Source organism: Eutrigla gurnardus (assembly GCF_963514095.1).
Source record: "Eutrigla gurnardus genome assembly, chromosome: 20".
Classification (NCBI taxonomy): Eukaryota; Metazoa; Chordata; class Actinopteri; order Perciformes; family Triglidae; genus Eutrigla; species Eutrigla gurnardus.
Window position 1 is genome coordinate 19,474,412 of NC_139931.1, and position 19,540 is coordinate 19,493,951.

General features: G+C 43.4%; 1 protein-coding gene and 1 long non-coding RNA gene across 4 annotated transcripts in view; one reads left to right on the forward strand and one right to left on the reverse strand.

Annotated features, from left to right (window-relative positions):
* Positions 1-1,581, reverse strand: part of prl (prolactin) — a 4,873-nt gene extending 3,292 nt beyond the window's left edge. The window contains exons 1-2 of the mRNA XM_084036933.1: positions 1,515-1,581; positions 88-200 (exon numbers count right to left, since the gene is read on the reverse strand). Coding sequence (XP_083893059.1) covers positions 88-200; positions 1,515-1,560 — 159 coding nt within the window. The 5' untranslated portion in view covers positions 1,561-1,581. The remainder of the gene's footprint in view (positions 1-87; positions 201-1,514) is intronic.
* A 2,478-nt stretch (positions 1,582-4,059) lies between these two features.
* Positions 4,060-14,074, forward strand: LOC311031079. Of its 3 annotated transcripts, none has more exons than XR_014599037.1 (4): positions 4,060-4,165; positions 6,420-6,551; positions 12,441-12,551; positions 13,752-14,074. It is a non-coding gene; the product is annotated as an uncharacterized lncRNA (long non-coding RNA). The 3 variants fall into 3 exon arrangements; XR_014599038.1 differs by lacking the exon at positions 4,060-4,165 and adding an exon at positions 4,881-4,938; XR_014599039.1 differs by lacking the exon at positions 4,060-4,165 and adding an exon at positions 5,206-5,225.
* The last annotated feature ends 5,466 nt before the right edge of the window (positions 14,075-19,540 follow it).

Sequence of the window (19,540 nt, forward strand, 5' to 3'; positions counted from 1 at the left end):
AGGAAGCAGAGGTGATGTTGGGTTTGACCCCACTGTGGGGTAGAATGAGACTATAAGGAGGTGTGTGTTAGAGACCAGAGTACCGACCAGGTCGCTGGTGAGCGTGGTGCTGAGGGAGTGCAGTTTGTCCGAGCGCTGAGAGGCTCGGTCCAGCAGGTCGCTGACGGGGACGGCGCCGCTCGCCGCCACCATATACAGCACTGTGGAGAGATGCAGAGGTGATGCAGGGTTGGGGTTTCTCTTTCAGCTTTCCAAGGTCAACCGAAGGTCACAGAGAGGTCAGACTCTCGATGGGAAACCCAAATCATCATCTAACTTGGCTGGAGTCTCAACCAGCAGCCCAACACATTCACTTGATATTTTTCTGTTTTTATTGTATGTTTTCTGAAGGATTTAATGAATCAATGCATTTTGATACATTTTTTTTTAAATATTTAAGTGGTAAGTACGATATGAGATTTGTGAATTTGATGGATCAATATTTAAAAAATGAGAACCTTGGTAGCTGGATGATTACACATAATCACAACATCCTGGTTCATTTTAACACATTTCCATCATTCTGCATCATTCATCAGTCCCATAAAGCCTAAAAGTGCCCCAAAAATGATCAATATATTGGCAGATATGTTCCTTGCTTGACATTAACACATAATATTTGTGATAAATGTCCCTTATCTACAGCTCATTGATATACAGAGCAGGACACTTTCAGTGTAAGAAATAAATGTGACATTTTTATACTGAACTACTAGCTGATATTTCTGCATTTATCAGTATATTATATCTGTGACCAGCTAATATCATGGCTCTAGTAATTATATCATGTTTAAGATCTCTGATTTGAGCAGAACATGTCAACTTTGATGACATATTTCTCACTGAGAAAACATGAGGTGTATATTTATTCACACGCTGCTTCTCATTTATGAGAAATCTATTAAACCTGTAAAAATAGAAAAACATCCGTAAAAAAACAGATAATATCCTGTTTCTGTTAAGTGTTCCAACATTTCCTTCAACCCTAAAACCTAAAACTCTGATTGACAGAATGTCCTCTCTACCATTGACATACACTTCTTTTAAACCTATAATGGAACATTCCATACAGTATATGGTCTGTACCATTCTATCAAAAAACTCAACTATACAAAAAATAAATGCACTATCAAACTTTTGCCTCACAGCCCAAACTAAAACAATAGTGAGCTAACGTTATCTCCATCACATAAACATTTCAGATATTCATTTGATTGATTTATTACCACTGAAGTGTGAGGAGGATTTCTCCAAATCCCAAAAAACAAATGAACGTTTCTGCGAGGCTAGCGGAGGTTCTTGCTCCCACAATTCAGCGCGTTATTTAAAAACGGATACGACGCCTGTGAAAAATACCAAAACTTCACATTCAAACAGTACACTCGTATGTTTTCAGACTTTTCTTAGTGTACATCCCAGACAAATAAATGAAAACAACTTAGACAGATGAAACAGACAGGTCTAGCTCATCTCACCCGTCATGAAGAGCTTGCTTCTCTTGTTTCTTCTTCTTGGATCCATCTGGTCGCTGCTTTATCCCGTTTCTCATCTTCCTCATCTCTGCCTCCTTTATAGCTGCTCGGCCTCGGCCCGTTGCTTATGAAGCAGCCTGTTCTAATTGTTCCATGCACTTCATAATGAGAAACATGGTCAAGGAGGTTTGAATGGATGCAACAGCACTGTGTGTGTGTGTGTGTGTGGGGGGGGGGGGGGGGGGGGGGAGGGTTAATTAGATGGATGAATAAAATCACGGACATGCACACAATGTTTGGTAATGATTCTGCGTCTCCATTCCTCATGACATTGTTGGTGGGTTGATGACTCGTGACCATGTGACCTTTGACCTTTCCAGAGTCACCTGGATCCTCAGACCTGAAGGTGAACAATCCGTTTTCCTGTAGACACCAAAAATATCCGCAGCTCCCCCTCCATCCATGCTGTTGAAATGTGCCATATTTTAGATTAAGAATGATATAATATATATTTACATTTATTTCTTCTGTATTATTCCAGTTCATTTTCTAGAATTAATTTGATTTAAAAATATATATTTTGTCTTATTTTTTAATGGCTTAATATTCCATAAAGTTCTCAATTCATCAGCCTTTCTAACCAACACATCCTCCTCATCCCTACAATCCTCAAGAATGATTTATTTGAGCATCTTAGATTCATTTAGCTTGTACTTTGCTTCACTATCGTACACAAGGTTTTTCTCATTTTAATTTTCCTCTGACATTCCTTTTTTTGAATAATATATAATAAAATATAATAATTATAATAATATATAATGAAATATAATAATATAAAGGCTGAATGTGAATTTGAGTATAAATATCCAACAAAATAAAATGAATAAATGCCCAGTGATTCTATTTATAAAACAGTATCCACTGTTTAATGTTTGTTAACTTTATGTTCACGTCTTCATTCTTTCTGATCCCAAAAACCTCACTGTTGTATGTGTGAAATTATTATATGATATTATTATTATATCTATTTCCTTTAATTCTATATTTGTATCTAACATGTTTATCGTTGTATTGCTGTAACCATCAGTTCTGGATCTACAAACCCTTTGGTTGTGCAGAGCAGATGACGTGTGATTTGATGGACAGAGACAAGAGCTGAACGGGGACGCCTGGTGGACACATGTGTAATGACACTGCTGGACAGACCAGACAGGGAAAACTAGTTGAACATTGATGTGAGAGAAAATGTGCTTCTCTGGGTCTGAGCTGGTTTATGAAATGATAAAACGTCATGTTAAATCTATGTCTCTTTTTCACACTAAAAACGTTTCCCAGTCAATGAAGTATGCAGTATATTATTCCACAAGGTCTAACTTCCCTCTTGTCTCCAACCCACATAGACTTATTTTAAATGTTGGAGACGTCGTCCTGCAAAAAGTCCCGTCAACACTGATCACATAGAACAACACGTGTTCATACCCAAACAACAACAGCTCATTTGCCAACAACTCCCAAAGATTTTTTCACATTTAACATGAAACGGTTGCACAGCTGCAGTTTTAAACATGTCAAACTATTTGGTTATGTTCACGTGAGTAAAAGAACCCAACAGACAATAAGTGCTGCAGGAAATAAGTCAGCGTTCTTGCACTTCTGCTTCCCTCGTCTCAAAGTCTTTTTTACTGTGTTTTTGTTGAGATGCCTTAAATAATCTGCGTACAACACAAAATTGCACTCTTTAAGAGGACGCTTGAAATGAATCATTACAGGTGACTCCCTCTGAAAGTTATATATCAACTCTCCTTTCAAGGACAGCCGTAACCCTTTTTCCCATGACACCTTGCTCTAAACATCCCTGTCCTATCCTTCCAATCTAAAGCCTCCTCTGTGCAAACATGCCGTAGACGTGTGCAGCGGTGTGACCTACACACTGACTTTGAAGGCAACACACACACGTTTTTCTGTCCGACTCCCCAATCGCTGCAAGCCATCGTCCACTTGATGGACAAGAGGACAGGTTTATGTTTCTGGTGTCTTAGAAGCACAAATAAGGGTGTGTGTGTGTGTGTGTGTGTGTGCACACAGATAAGCCCCTCAGGGCTTCATGTTGACTTTGCACACAAGATACCGGTTCAGGGACAGATAATAAAGGAATGAGGGGTTGAAGGGAAGAAAGCACCACGTGGGAAAGCACGCCAGAACCACAGGAGCCTTAGCTCACTTTTTATTGGCTGAGATGTCGACCTTGCCGCAGTACGGGCAGCCATATCATATGTACATGTAACATTACATGCACATGTGCAAAGCCCCTCCCCCCCACAGCTCCGTCCTATAGGTCCTTTTAAAACCTCACAGAATCTCACGCAGGCGCCCCTTCCTCTTCAGTCTGTTGCTCTTTCCACTCAAGCCTCCCTGCAAGTCTTTGTTTCTTCCCCTCCCCCTCTTTCAACCCCTCAGGCGTTGCACATACCATGAGCCTACACATGCACACACATGCACACACCCCCTTTTTTCCAGCGAGATCACATTCACTAGGCTACAGAGCCGTTGCAGTTCACTGAAGCCCCCCTCAGCTCCTTTCCCCCCCCCTGCAAACACTTTAGACACTTTTTGAGCCGTCCACCTCAGCACCGAGACGTCCCATCGGCAGATAGGTAGGAATAATGGGTTTGTTTCACTAATTCAATCGAATCTCATTCAATCTGATCTCATGTGGGTTTCTGCACAGGGGGAAACCCTTCTGATGCTTAAAGGACATCATGTTCCTTCTCTGTGCACACAGACTCACATGGAGGTGTGTGGTATGAGCTTCCCATTGAAGTGCTTTTTACGGAGAAGCTTTTTTAGTCATTGTAGTAGTTTGCTCCAATACTTCTTTAAAGTGTTTGATTTGGAGTCTGTGTGCTTTAAAATAAAGAAAAGCTAAGATTACATAAAGATAGTATCACTTTTGCATGCCCCCCTACTTTATATGTGTTACTGCTCTAAATTGGGAACTCATGTCAGATCATTTATGCATGAGAGAGCATTATTTCCATGCAGGAAGTTAATTGCATTTTATGCTGATGTAATTTAGGCGCTGCAACCCCCCCCCCCCCCCCCCCCCTTCCTCTTTGGTGAATATTAATAGGCGGCACTATTTTTAGTAAAACAGCAAAGGCCAGTTAATATGAGATGCGCACAGAGGTTAAAATATATATATTTATATTTAAAATAAGTAAAAAAAGAATTTCTGCTGTTCCTCTTCGCCTTGACTACAAGTAACTACTATTCATGTCGTAGGAAGCTCACAGCGTTACCTTCGCTCAGGACTACATCTCCCACAAGTCATAGGTCCCGTTAAATGATCCGCGCCTCAGGGCAGGTGTGTGTGTGCGCGTGCAGCGGGCGCAAGCTTCAAAGTGTTGTCGGCACACGCTTGAGTCAGGTGAGACGCGGGGAAAGGGAGTAAAATGAATGAATTTAAGTTATTTGTGTGTTTGAAGGGGAGAAGTTAACGTTATTATCGGTAGTCAGAACTTTTCAAACGAAGTAAGTTTACGTGCGCAGGAAACTAAAAAGGCGACGCTAGTAGTTAGTATGCAAAGCAGCCGCGGCGCAGTGTGTCGCGTATCGTGTTTGCGGCGAGCTGGTGATGTAACGTTACAGAGTGTCCGTGTCGCAGTGATGGTCGTAAACTTCGGTCGTAAACGTCGGTCTTCGTGCTGCTCAAGGGTCAGTTCATGCAACGGTTTAGTTTTCCAACGCAGAGCACGAGAAACTTCTACCAACAACCTGTTGACCCGAGGCAAATTAATTCCACTTTAAAGTTGAGTTTAATTTGATATTTTGAAACGTCTTTGCTTAAAGTGTCTGTTATTGCAGGCAACTCTGTAATCATTACAAACCTGGGGTTTCCAGTCATTCTCCGGCAAAGGTAGAACATATGGCAGAGTACAGAGTGTGGTCAGGTGGGCTCGGATGAAAAGCCTGGCATTTAGCATTAGCATCTGATATTATTACATCCTAATCAATGACATTCCTGCCTTGATGCTGTCTAAGCTGTCCAGACTAAAACTGGTGGGCTCATAGGCTGGTCAATGCACAGAAAAATCATTTTTCAAGCAAAAATATTTAAAAAGCTGAATATTTCTCTCATTATTCTCAAATGAAAAACTTGTGTATTTCCCCAGTGCATACATTTTTACAGACTGAAGTCTGCAGATGAATTTATAGTGAAAATAATCATTAGTTGCAGCTCTGACCTAAACCTTTCAAGTCCTATGAAGTTCTGAATGTGACCTTGGAATTTTGCTCCTGCAAGAACAATTCAATATGGCCGCTGCTCCCACTTGAAGTTGAGTAAATTAAGTATACAATTAAGTATACAAGGAACTGTCATGCTACTGTGATCATAAAAGATAAATGCTGTTAACCCTCAAAACATTTGTATGTAGCTGCTCCATTCCCTGACCTTTCTGAAGCATGGCTGCCATGTGCTGTGATGCTGCGACCTCTTGCACAAAGCTGCCACTAGGTGGCAGTATGTTGGAGGCACTGGCTCCATCAGGGCTGTGACATGAATGGATGTCAATGTCAGGAGTTTTTTTCCCCCCCTCCAATACCGTTGACATATTTAGTAGACTTTGTGGTGTTGACCTTTCCATGCCTGAGTGAGAACTCGGTAGGAACATCAACGTTCCCCTCTTTTGTCCGTTGCCCAATCTTCCACTTTTGTACTAAAGTCCGGGTCACTGCCCCTTCACCCTTGCCCCCCCCTCCCTTCCCCCTCCCACTTTGACGGCTGTGTACACACGTGTGCTGCCCACTCACATGCTTATCTCCTCCCACCTCCTCCTGTGTGCCCTCCCCTTCCACAAACTCCACTCCTCTGACTGTCTCTGTCTCTTGGTGGCACTGGGTCCATAGGAACCGGACAGGACACGCACCGTAGACGCCAAGCAGCACCAGCATAGACATGTCGGACTCCGAGACCGCCGCCCCTGTCGAGGCCCCCGTCCCCGCTGCATGTGCCAGCATCAAGGCTGACCTCGACAAATGGTAGGTGACCATTTACATCGTTTTACATATTTTTTGTGCATCCTTCTGTGAAGACACCAAATTCCATGGAAGCTCCTGCAATCTGGACGCTCCGCAAATGTCCCTCTGCCTTTTGATAGTTCTTCATGTCGGCAGAAAACCATTTGAATCTTCACCATAACGAGTTCCACTCACACGCTGTATCACAAGTTGGAGCAAATTTTACTCCAGATTCAGAGCTGATATACTCTAATGGCGATTGGATTAGAAGAGCGCAGCATCCTAGATGCGCCATGGATGCTAAAATGGAGGCTCTTCGGCGGACGCATTGTGGTTGACGCTGAAAACCACCAGAAGAGAATGGCGTCTTGCACGTGAATGTAACTGAATTTGACATTGCGAGCTGCAGGGGGTTGAGAAAACTCGGGGTGCCCTGTGTAGGGAGAGTGGTTTGGGATTAATAACGTGTGGCAGCAGGGTGATGGTTGACGAACACCGTACGCATGAATGCAGGCTGGGAATCTGCTTGCGTCACTAGCCTCCCTTTTCCCCACAATACCTTGCGTTTGCTCGTCCTGTGCGACCCCGTCGTCTGACAAGGACGCCGGCAGCTCAGCTACATGTTTAGGGTTTGTTGCATTTATTCTGAGCGGATACTGTTGTTTATGTGGGTCAACCGGGGCTTAAAGCTCATCTAATGCATCATCATTAGCGGTTAACTACACTTGAGAGCGTTTTAATTATGTTTGTCTAGAGTTAAACATTTGTTGATGGTAAAGCTGTCATCTGTTGGGCTTTGATAAGGAGACTGGTCAATGAAGCCTCAAGATAAGACAGCAGTTGGCGGGACAAGGCAACCCCCCCCCATCCCACCCTTTGTTTCTCTATTAACCATCCCTTTGAGTAATATTGAGGTCATGATAAGTCATTGTTTCTTGAGGACAAAATATTTTATTGCCCTTTCACTATAAAACATCCATGTTGTTGCATTCTTGCTATGTTGTACAAATCATTGCATCAGAATTAGACTGAAGATAGAGTTCATCTTCATGTGATTCCAGTGTATTTTGATGGCCAACAGGAGTAATGTACAGTATAATCCTCTGCTCTGCTGCAACATTCAGGGAAGTTATTCAGACTGTCACTGAAGGGTCTGCACATAGCAGCATGACTGCTCCACAACAGGCCAAAACATCTGCATCGCCCCCTTGTGGCTGGCTGTTACTTTAGGAGATGCTTGAAGTGATTTATTGCAGAGCAGGCATTGTAAATGGGGGGGGGGGGCATGCACTTTACTGCAGCTTGTCAAACGCCTATACTGGGAACATAAGGGCCAGGGTTGGGGCTCCTTTAGGGTGTTTTAAAGCACAGAACAATGCTGTGATGGTGATGCAGCGTTCTCATTTTAAATGTCATGGTGGAGTCTGAACCCATGACCTTGAAAAGTGAAACGTCAGCTGGCAACAGCAAATGGGGCCTTAAACTATCAGTGGTGATGTGAGGGCCACTGTGGCCCCTCACAGGATACAGGTGGATACTTAATGGACAGTCTTGATGGTGACTGAACAGTAGATGTCCACAGAAGTAAACTTGACCAGAACTGATATGGTTTTCTGCCTTTGTTGTTCCCTGCAGTGTAATTTCTCACTCTAGATTGTCTTGGAGATGACGGCCATGCAGATGTCTGCCTTCTCTCCAGTATAATGGGACCATATGGAGCTCTAAAACCTCATTAAAACTATTCTCTTGTGGCAGTGAGTTAAATCTGCAACTGTAGTTGTTACTGTGTAATGAATACCTCAACCCTGATGTATTTATAGACTCCATACATGGACGTGTGGACAGGGAGCTCGTATGTGCGAGGCCATGACATGTACCCGGTCATATATCTGCTTACTGGCTGCTCCAGCACACACCTGCTTCCGGTACGCAGCACGGCCAAATAAGCAGCAGAGAATATGGAGGCGGCCATGTTGGCTATAAGACCTTGTTATCATAAGCATCTCTTTATACTGACTAGTTAGGTTTCATGATTCATCCATAGTTTCAGGACATCATCTTATGTGGTCGAAAGAGAGATCTTAGTTTGATTGCACTTGTAGTTTTGACCTTGTGAAGGTCACTCAGAGGTGAAAGGATGGTCTGCTTTTAAAATGTTATCAATCACTTCTTTAACCATGTTAATGCCTTTTTATTTGTATTTTTTGGTATTAAATGGGACCAATTTGTTGTTTCAGTTATTCTTGTGAGTCTACTGCAGTGCAGTTTGAAGAATTGAGCTTTAAAAAAAAAAAGAGAATGCAAATCAACTCATTACAACTTGTTTTTAAAATGTAATTTGTTAACTTGGCTGAGGAGACCTGCCTTATTGTTTCAATATACTCACACTTGTTTGAAGGAAATGTTTTAACAATAATGACCAAGAACAATTGGTGGGATTATTCTCAGTATTGTTAAATTTTCTTACACTTTATGAAGAGAAATATTAGAGCTAACAATTACTCTAAAAGATGAAGCTTTTTGCAGCGTAGACTGGTGGGCAGGGTCAACATAATCGATCAAACACATAATAGATCTATGATGCTGCTATACGGCACACTGTGACTCCCTTCATTCATGTTAGTTAGTGGTAGGCCTGTGTACTTTGACACTCCAGGCTCTTTCATAAGAGTGGAACGTAAGCACACAGCCCCCTTCACATTTGACCTCCACACACATGTAGGCACTAGTTACTGATTGACTGCAGTCATATGTGCAGACATGCTTCTACATTCCTGCTGGAGGCTTTTCATTGTGGAATCCAGTGACTCTGCAGAAGTCTGTTATACGAGTGGCTGCAGCGTTTCTGCCTTTCCACATAGCTCCACTAATAACTGTCCCCAGTCCAACTAGATCAGTGGTGGGCCAACCTTTTTGATTGTGGGTCACACACAGACCAATGTAAGGAGTCACACGCCTAACAGTGAATTTACATGCAGTACAGTTTATTAGAAATGTGCTCGAGCCACGTTCAGTGTTTTTTTTTGCTGCAGGCTTTTCCAGGATCCTCAAAGGTTTTTAACCCGTTTTTCAAGTTTCACCAGCATTTTGCTACACAGGAAAATCGACTATCAGCTATGTCATGTTGCATTTTATTTCCATATACTTGAATACAAAATTACATATTTTTCTTACATTTCACTTCAAATGAGCACAGAGATGTATTTCCTATATCTGTATTAATAAATGCTATTCTTGTGCAGTGGATGACCATACATTTCTATTTTCCCTTCAGATGGTACAGTGAAACCAATCTAAATCTAATGGTCGGCAGACTGACACAATGTCATAACTGGTGATGGCTTTGTTTTATGGGTTCACAAACCAAGAAGTTTGGGAAGACGCCCCCGGATCCGTTATTGATCCTTGTGTTCTCATCACTAGATAATGATGCCGAACACTCAGCCTTAATCACATGATCTCCCCACTAATATTTGGCCTCTACATCATCTTTCACTGCACCTGCTCAGCGACCTATTATGCACGGCCGTCCCTGAGGACGACTACAGCCAGCTCGGTCTAAATAATTCAGCCTTCATTTCCTGATTGTGTCCAAGACGGGAGGACGCCGGCACTCTTCCTGAGTGGTGATCAGTCTGCTGTGGACACGCTGACATCACCGCATCAGGATGCAGCTAACGCTCGATAGCATCAAGTTGGTTTAGATTACGACCGGCACGCTACTGATTCACAGGTTACGTAGATGAATTCATGGAGCCACTGAAGATTTGTCATAATGCAATAAAGATATAGATTCTGGATTGGCCCACATGTTTGGGGCCACTAGTCGCCATGACAACCCAGCTTTGCCCTGTAACGTGACCTTGCTAAGTCGTGCCTTCTCTCAGGAGATCACGTAATGGCTGTGGTGTTGATGATGTCATCGACTCGTCTCTCTCCTCTGCCACGTGGTCGCCGGCTTGATGCTTTGGACTGTGTAGATAGAAAATGTTGAATCAGGTGAGGGACTATAAAAAAAAGTTTAGCTGACTTTTGAATGACAGTTTTCCTTTGGCTGGAGGGGGCTTATAAGGTTTATATCACAGTATTTTACCACGGTATTAAGAATGTCTTGCCACTCTAATGGGACACACATGGATGGTGAGCAGCAGGGATTATCTAGAGAATCAGTGCCTTCCGCATGTTTTCCTTTCTCAGCAGAAATGCAGTGAAAATGATGTTTTGAGGCCTGGCCGTAAGGCCGTCTGTGTGGACGCCACATGCAGACGAGCCTCAGCAGCTGCAGCCGGCTCTGTGGCTCCGACCTGTTAACGTGGTCGAGAAATGAAAGAGTCCACGATGGAGCTGAATGAGAGTAGCCGTATGTAACCATAGACGTATAACCTGTGGGAGTTCGTTGAGTGTCGTATTTCCCTCATCCAAGTGCGTGTGTTCATCTGTAAAGGCCGTATTGTAAAATCCATGTCTTGGCCGAAACGTGTCACCAGTGACCGTAATGAAACCAGTATAGTGCCCTACTCTGGCATATCGATATGATTCCTCCTCAGTCCACTCGGCTCCTTTGGGATTGAAGCGTTGGGCTACATGTGCTTAGAAACTCGTGACACAAACTCGGTGACTCCCATTTCCACGCAAACGCACCCTTTGCTCCATCCCTCCTCCAAAGTAAAGTGCTGAGTGATAATCTGCAGCGGCCAGCTGTGTGTTACATCACCAACAGGCACCCGGCCACCCACAGAGAGATAAGGCAGCAGACATGACCCTGAGCTGGGTTTGATGCTGTAATGTGCTGGTTATTCCTCATTTTAGATTACGTCTGCTGTTTGAACACACAGGCTGAAGATGAGCGCTCTGGAAACACTGTGAGGTTGCAGTTCTGGGCAGCACTTCTGGTTATGGAAAGAAGTTGGATGGTGGCTCTAGAGGGAGAATTTAAAACATGCTTTTCAGTCATGTCACTTGCTGGTAGCGTTGCATTTTGGGTAACATAGGCAACAGCTTTTAACAGTAAAAGACATCTCTGGTTCCCCAGCATCAATTTTGATCCATTTCTCAAACTGTTCAGAGAATGTAACTCAGTCCTGGATGATCTGGATGTTGATAGAGGTCAGTGCTTTGGCTCATCCAGTCAAAGTACCACCATGACTACTGGTCATTCCTGTTTTAACGGTGAGCGGGAGCTGCTTTGATTTTAAATTGATCCGGGATGGAGGGATTGATCAGATGTGGATTCCCTGCCTGGGTTGAGGACTGATTGGAGGAAAAGCAGGACAGAGGTCTATTCAGATGTGTGATGGGAGGAGCCAGAGGATTAGTTTATGTTCATGTCTCATGAAACTCCTCCTCCTGTGACCTCCAGGTCTCATCCTCGCTGCATGATCACGCAACCTCCCTCCCTTCCTGGTGTCCTATCAAAGAGCTGGGCTCACCCACATGGCTTTCTCCCTCCCTCCCTCTCACTCCATCACCCTAATGCACTGTGGCACTGTCTGCTGCTGCATGGGAGCCTGAAATAATCTGTTGGTCCACATTGCTGCTCTCACTTTCATCCCCTTTTGTCTCTTGCTCCTTTTCATTGTTTTTTTCCCCTCTTGGTCAGCCGTTACATTTGAAATGTGTAGAACAGTTGCATTTTAGGAACGTTTAACTGTTTATTTTGCTACTTAAAGTGGTGGTGATATACTTGAGGGAGACACTTATAGGGAGGAACTCTGACAGCTGTGGTCACTTTCCACTAATCAAGAAAAAACCTGTTCGCTCATAAAAACGAATGAGCTGACGGAGACTTGGTTCCAGTCATTCCTCTTTCTGTTTCCAACTCTCATGGTTTCGGAGCGACGAGGAGGCTTTTGTGACATGAAATGCTGAGGTATTCAAATCTGACTGATCTGTCCTCCATTTTTGTTCCAGTCTGGCAGAGAAGGGAGCCGAGGGCTGCAAAGACCTGATGGAGGCCTTCACTGCTTGTGTGAAGAGTGCAGCTGAGGGCTCGTCATGAGGCCTCGCCCTCCAACCTCAAATGTAAGGATGTGATGCAACTTCAGTCGATAACGAGCACTTCAATTAGGCTCAGCTGCAGCACGGCCACAGGCCTCATTTGACATGACATTCAGTCATTTTCCTATGCTTTGCACTCCTCACTGTTTAATGTTTGATTAAAATAATTAAGCTAAATTGTGAATCTTGTGAATGATGAACTCTCACACAAGATTAATACCCTTTTGACACCTTGCAATTAGATGCGTGAGGGGTGATCTGATTGCAGTCTGATGGTGTTTTTGCTGCATTTACACCTGCAGCATGTGGTCAAGCACCAAGGATGCATTGTGATCCAGTTGGGTCACTACAATAAAATAACCTGTTAAATAATTGATGTGAAGGTGGTAGACCATTGTAAAATAACTGATGTTTAAAAAAGTACCCTGAGAATGAATTTGTTTAGGTTTTCCTTCTCCTGAGATCATCCTCTTCCCTTTGCTTTTCATGGGAGAGGACCTCTCATGTAGGGGAGTTGATGTGAAGCGTATTTGTGATAAAAGCAAGTTCCAAACCCAATGTGAGCCAAGCCACCTCGCCATGTGGTCCGGATGGTTAGATCAGGTCTTGGCGTCCAGACATGACATTTAATGCATCCTGGCATGATGGAATGATAAGTGTAAGTGGCCTTTAACCAGACATGGACCAGACCAGACATTGATAGCAGGCGTAAATGTAATCCAGTTAAATCCTATCTAGATGCAGTCTGGATACCAAACACAGTTGAATGCAAGGTGTGAACAGGGTCTAACAGTCTAGCAAACGATTTGACTTAACGTGGGCACGGCTGCACTGGATCATCTCCTCGCATTGTGATTGGATCTCATCAATCCATACACTTTATCCTTATTAAGAAAAAAGTCCCTAGTCTATGGAATATTAAATTATAGTGACCACTACTACAGAGCCCAAGATGACATCTTAAAATGTCCAAAAGTGGATGACCTGAAGATATTCAGTCTACTTGTACAAAGACACAGAAGCAGCAAATCCTGGTGTTTGAGGACGTGGAACCTGAGAATGTTTCTTTATTTTTGCTTGAATGCATAAAATGATGAATCGCCCATCAATGTAGTTACTGAATGCTTGACGGTAAAATAATTAATCAACTTTGATGAACTCTAAGCTACATAATGTATCCAGATACAGCTCACATGGTACCAATGCATCGCTCCTCTCTTCCAGGCCCACTGCACTGAGTCCCTCAAGTTCCCAGCATTCCCTTCTGCACAGCAGCACTGGACTGAATGATGACGATGAAGATGTTGATGATCACGGCGTGACAAACATTGTGTTGATTCAGGCTGAATTTGGGATGTGGTGGCAGTGCCCAGTTTCCTCCCCCCGTTATAGGCTTACCTGGTGTCCCTCAGTCTTACCGCCATCCCCCTTCTCCCTCTACAGCTGACATGCAGCACATCCACGTGTAGACGATTCCAGAGAGCTGAGCTGTAATGTAAATTGTCGACTTGAATACTTATAAATGGAAATAAAAGTATCAAATTGAAATGGAAGCTAATTGTGTGGTTTTTTTTTTATGGATGTCTATGTATGAACTCTGTTCTGCCTTGTATGTCAGCTATTTTTTATTTGATTGCCATGCAAAATATACCTAAAGAAGATGATTTTTTTTAACCTTACATTCTTGTCTGTTTAACTTCTTTGAAGTATGACCATCAGTGGTCAACTTCCATTACTGGAAACAACTTAGAAGGAGCTGTTCCTTTTGTTGATGTGGATTTTTGCATAGTGTCTAACGTCTGTATGGTGAAGTAAACTTCTCAAAGCAATGAAGGCAACACGTCCTCATCAGTCTAACCAAGTCAGCTAAACTTCAGGGACATCAATCTGCCCATTTTATAGCACAAGTGATGATGAATCAGTGAATGCTGAGGTTTTGTATAGCCTATTTAACTAAAGTACTATATTATATATTTTTAATTAAAGCTGTTTAAAACATGGCAAACCATTATTACCATTGAGATGATTAGTTTTCAGGCATTCATAACACTGTAAAGACACGGCTGTGTTTTGTTTAAGTTTTCAAAAAACAAATCTGAGTATTTCATGCACATGGCAAATCAGCTGGGTGCAGATCAGAGAAATAAAAGGATATTCTGTATTGTGTGTAGACTGTATAAATGCTGCCCAAAGAAATGATGCTCTGTACACGCGCACACACACAAGCACACAAGCAGACATAAATACCGGTCAGCTGTCCAACTCCAGCCCCAAAGGGTGAACACGAACTGCTTTCGGCATCACCCCCACACATTCCCAGATGAGCCTCCTCTCTGCTTTCAGTCTGAGCCTCGCCGCCAATAAAAGCCATCAGAGGAGTTGGTGTTTATTACATGGAGAGAAAAAGAGGTTTTTGAAATGACCACAAGAGGGAGCCCCGCTTACACCACCACTAAGAAGAATATGCTGCACTGTACAAGATACCATCCAACTTTGACAATGACCCAAACCAGACCGTAGTCTTTAGCCTCATCTTTCCAAGCAACCGTGTTGAACACAATGGAGGCGGTGGCATCAGTCATTGATTTGCACACACATTCACACTTTGCACCACACGGTACACGGCGTGCACACGTTGCTGTTGACCACCTGCACCACTCCGGCCTGGACATCAGACATGCCTGAGGGAGGTTCCACTGAGAGGGGAAGCACAGAAGTGTTTCTGCCTCAGTCGGCCCTTAAGTCAAAAACACAGGAGGGGAGACGTGGGAAACACTAAAAGCACAGGTCAGAGGTCATCAGACTTTTACTTCCGTTTTTTGGGGGCGTGTTGAAACAAAGACCAAGTTGTGAATGTTTGAAATTGTTGTTTCGTGAGAGCCAGTTGACAGTTACTAGTGGTGAGTCGTGATGATATTAATATATCAATACCTCTATGAGAGAGTCCATCACCCGTACAGCTCCTGCATTCATAATGGAAGTACATGTTTTATTATGTATCACATGTTTTGCCCTTTTCACGAGTAAACAATTCAATATTATTTATAGTGTCATATCACAACAGAAGTAATCATGTAACACAATGAGCAGGACGAGACCACGCTCATGATCTTCAGAGTTCCCTTCAGTTTCACCGGGGACACGAACTGCCATCTCCCAGGTGAAAGTCCTGTGTTTGTTTGCAATTCATAAGATCACCATTTGTTTTTTTTAGGTTAGATCGTTTTCATAATTTAGCAGTTCTATAAATGTCCACCACCACCTGTATACTAAGACCTCCCACAACCACACTGCTGTGCTCACATGGTGAAAAACCGAGACCTGGAGCAATTGTATGACAGCGCCCTCCTGTGGCTACAACATGACCTTACATTAGGAGTTGGCCCAACTTCCCTGATTCTTCTTTTCTGGATGCTTGATGCGTGGATCATATTGGAGAAGAAAAACGTAATTTTTCTGACACAAAAGTTTGTCATTTTGTCTCTGATTTTGTTTTTGCTTCTCCATGTTGAAAAAAAATCCATCACAGGGATGAACTCGCAGGCTGGGATTTGCCAACACGGCACCGTTGGATAATCTGAGCGACATCAACCTGACCACATCGAGAGATTAAGATTAAAAGGGATAAAGATTTGGGAGTCGGCGTCATACAGATATCACAATGTGGAACCTTAATCACAGCATGCAGCCATCCAGCGCCCTGGGGTTTTGTACCATGCGCGTTGGGATCCGTCCCAGGGGTCAGCGGTGGACAGGGGTCGTTCATCAGCTGAGTGTTTTCAGTGTTTTTTCACCAAATTGTATTAAGAGAGTATAAAGCGGTATGTACCATGTTATGTCCCACGCAAGCTAGGTGGTGGAAGATGAGATTTTTATTCTGCCGTTTCCTAATCCTAACATCAGAGACATTGTGTCCCTTAAAGGTCCGTCCTCGATATTCAGCGACAGAGCTGCAGGGGAGGCATGCATTTGTTCGCGCCCCACCCGTTCCCTCCACAAAAAGCCCCATTTTGGAGCGTTCTAGAAACTAAACTATGTTTTAAAGCATGAATGCCAGAAGTAAAAAGATAACTTTAGACTACAAATACAACAAGGCTGTAGTAGTCGGTGTAGTCGGCTTGATGGCGTTTATATTAGCCACTTGTTAGTAGGCGGCTAAGCTTTATATTGTTGAACAAAATATTAGAATCTCTTAAACTTGTGTTCAAGGACGAAATTTTGATTTCAGAGGTGGGGGGGACACAAGTATTTTTAATAAAACTCTAACTCTTTCTGTTCACTGTTTTCTAGTAGTAGTGCTATTGCTTTTTTTGGTTTGACTGGTTGTAAATCACGTAGCAAAACATTATCACTCAATTCTAATCCAATAGTAATAATAACAACAACAATAATAAAATATTTTATTGATCAGATTATTGAGAGCTTTGTAGATGATGAGGAGGATCTTGAAGTGGATATGCTGCTTTAATGGGAGCCAGTGAAGGTGTTGCAGGACGGGTGTAAAGCATTTCTTTGAGTAACTTACACTTTGACTTCTAAAGAAGTCTCTTATGTCCACTTTTCTTTTTTTAGGCATTCTGGCTGCGTCTAATAACTAAACACACATACACGCACGCGCACACGGACACCGATTCAAACGTTAATGTAAATGAAACCTCTGATATTAACATCCTTCTAGCTGACGTGAACTAGTTCTAGTAGCGGACTCCTGTAGGACTCCTGACCGCAGACTAGCAGACCGTCGGTGTGCAAGATGGAGTGACAGCGGGGACGGCCAATCACACAAGAAACGGCAGAGCCAATCGAGGAGCTTGTGGGCGGTCTAGACTAAGGGAAACCACTTCAGCTTGAGCGGCCGTTTTCCGCTTGGTCCTAGCGCTTGACGCGTCTCTGTTTACTATAGCGTAACATTGTTTTTGGACGGTAAAAAGTGCAGGGGACAAAAACGGCCTTTTACAAAAAAGTGCAGGGGACATGTCCCCTGTGTCCCCCCCCTAAATTACGTCTGTGCTTGTGTTAACAGACTATTTTAGGCATCTCACCAGAAACCCATTGTTTTCGAGACAAGGGAACAAGAAGCGTAAGAATGCTAACTCATTTCCTGGTTTTAGGACGTAATCCTTCAATACTCTATTAGCAGTGTTGGGCAAGTTACTTCAAAAGCGTAATGCATTATTTATTACTTTTTGCTGTCATTTCAAAGTAATTAGTTACATTACAATATTACTGTCTTTGAATTGTAAGGCATTACACTACTTTTACATTACTTTTGCATTACTTTTCGCCAAAATAAAAGGAAATATGGATTTTTTTGTTCTCAATAGATCTTCTTGTGTTCAATGCAGCTCATTACACAGCAGGATGTGATGTGGTTCGCTTCAAAATAAAAGAACGAAAAACGGAAAATGACTCGTATCCCGTTATTCGTAAAAACGACTCGTTAACTGATATTAGATATTGTGTTCATGAACGGGATTCGGGGATGAAATAACAGGGCCATTTTTCATTCCAGATTTGCCGTACGTCTTTTTTAATGACCCTGAAGGCGCTGTGTTATGCTGCGAAATTACCTGAAAGCCTACCTGAGACATTTAGGGGGAGCTCTAAAACACTGTTCATAAACGCTCTGACAGCGTCTGACGCTCGCGTTTTGAAGTAAACCGACTGTTTCAAACACGCACCTCAAGTGTTATGATGCGGACATAAAAGCGGTTCAAAACCGACGGGGAGAATCGGAGCCTCCGCCTCGCCGCCGCCCCTCAGCTGTTGATCCTCGGTGTGCAGGGTCGGCTGCTCTCTGACTGACCGGGAGCCGCTCCGTGAGTCGGTGTCCAGCTCATGGAGCCTGCTAACAACAGCGATTAATTAACATAGTGTAGAGTTACACGGGCCGGCTTTCACACTTTTGGCAAATTTGTATAAAAACAACACACCAATTGATTTCGGGTTTAAAATGCATTGTAACGCGCGTTACTGAGAATTGTACTGAGTAAAATATTACCTTTTTTTCTTTTGTAATGCCTTACATTACCGCGTTACAGCAAAACGTAATGCATTACAGTAATGCATTACTTTTGTGACGCGTTACTCCCAACACTGTCTATTAGCTATGTGATGATAGAGTGGAGTCATGCCTACCTGCGCAGAGAATGGAGTTGCTGTCCCTCTGTGTGTGTTCTGATTTTCTCTACACTTTACTGACACCGTCGGTCCTTGTCTTGCATCATAGCATGCGGCTAGCTCAGGACTGCAAACTGAATATTATGTTCGTATGGTCATATTAGAAATATTTATGTACATGTCGCACAAGGACCTGGTGCGATTTGTGTTCACATCTCAGAGTAGTCCCGCCTGGTTCCATTGTTGTTCAAATCCCCCCCGAAAATTTTTCATGATAGCCGCTAGCTAAACCTGAGCTAAACCCAAACAAAACAGGTAGTCTCTGTCATGACGGGAAACGCTCCAGGCCCATCCTCGTATCCTCTATTTGCAATTCATCATGTAACATTATTGTGTGCCATTTTTGTCATTAATCGTCAACACAGGTGACAGCACTGTTCTGCTTTGGGCCCCCAAAAGGCTCGGGCCGGCCCTGAGTATATGGTCATGTTTTCTATGAATCGAAGGTTCATCTGACCACGTGACCAGGCCTCTCCATCCTCTCGGTATCCTGATAGATGTGGAAGTGTGTTCTCGCAGCCAATCACATAATGTGGGACTTTGCTGGAGTAAAAAAGAAAAAAAGGGTGGGGGCGAGAGAAGGAGGGAAAAGCGGAACCAGGATGCTGATGCTGACCGAAGAAGAGAGGCGAGATGGAGAGAGAGGGAGGAGTGGAGGAGGAGGGAGGAAAGAGAGAGAGAGAGAGGGGAACGGGGGGGGGGGGGGGGGGGAGTCACGGGCTGCAGCGGAGTGGAAGCAGAGAGCATCCCGTCAGTGATGGACGCTCCTGTGGGCGCGGGCAACTTCTAGCAATACATTATTTCCTGCAGTGCGACTTTTCTTCTCCTTTTTG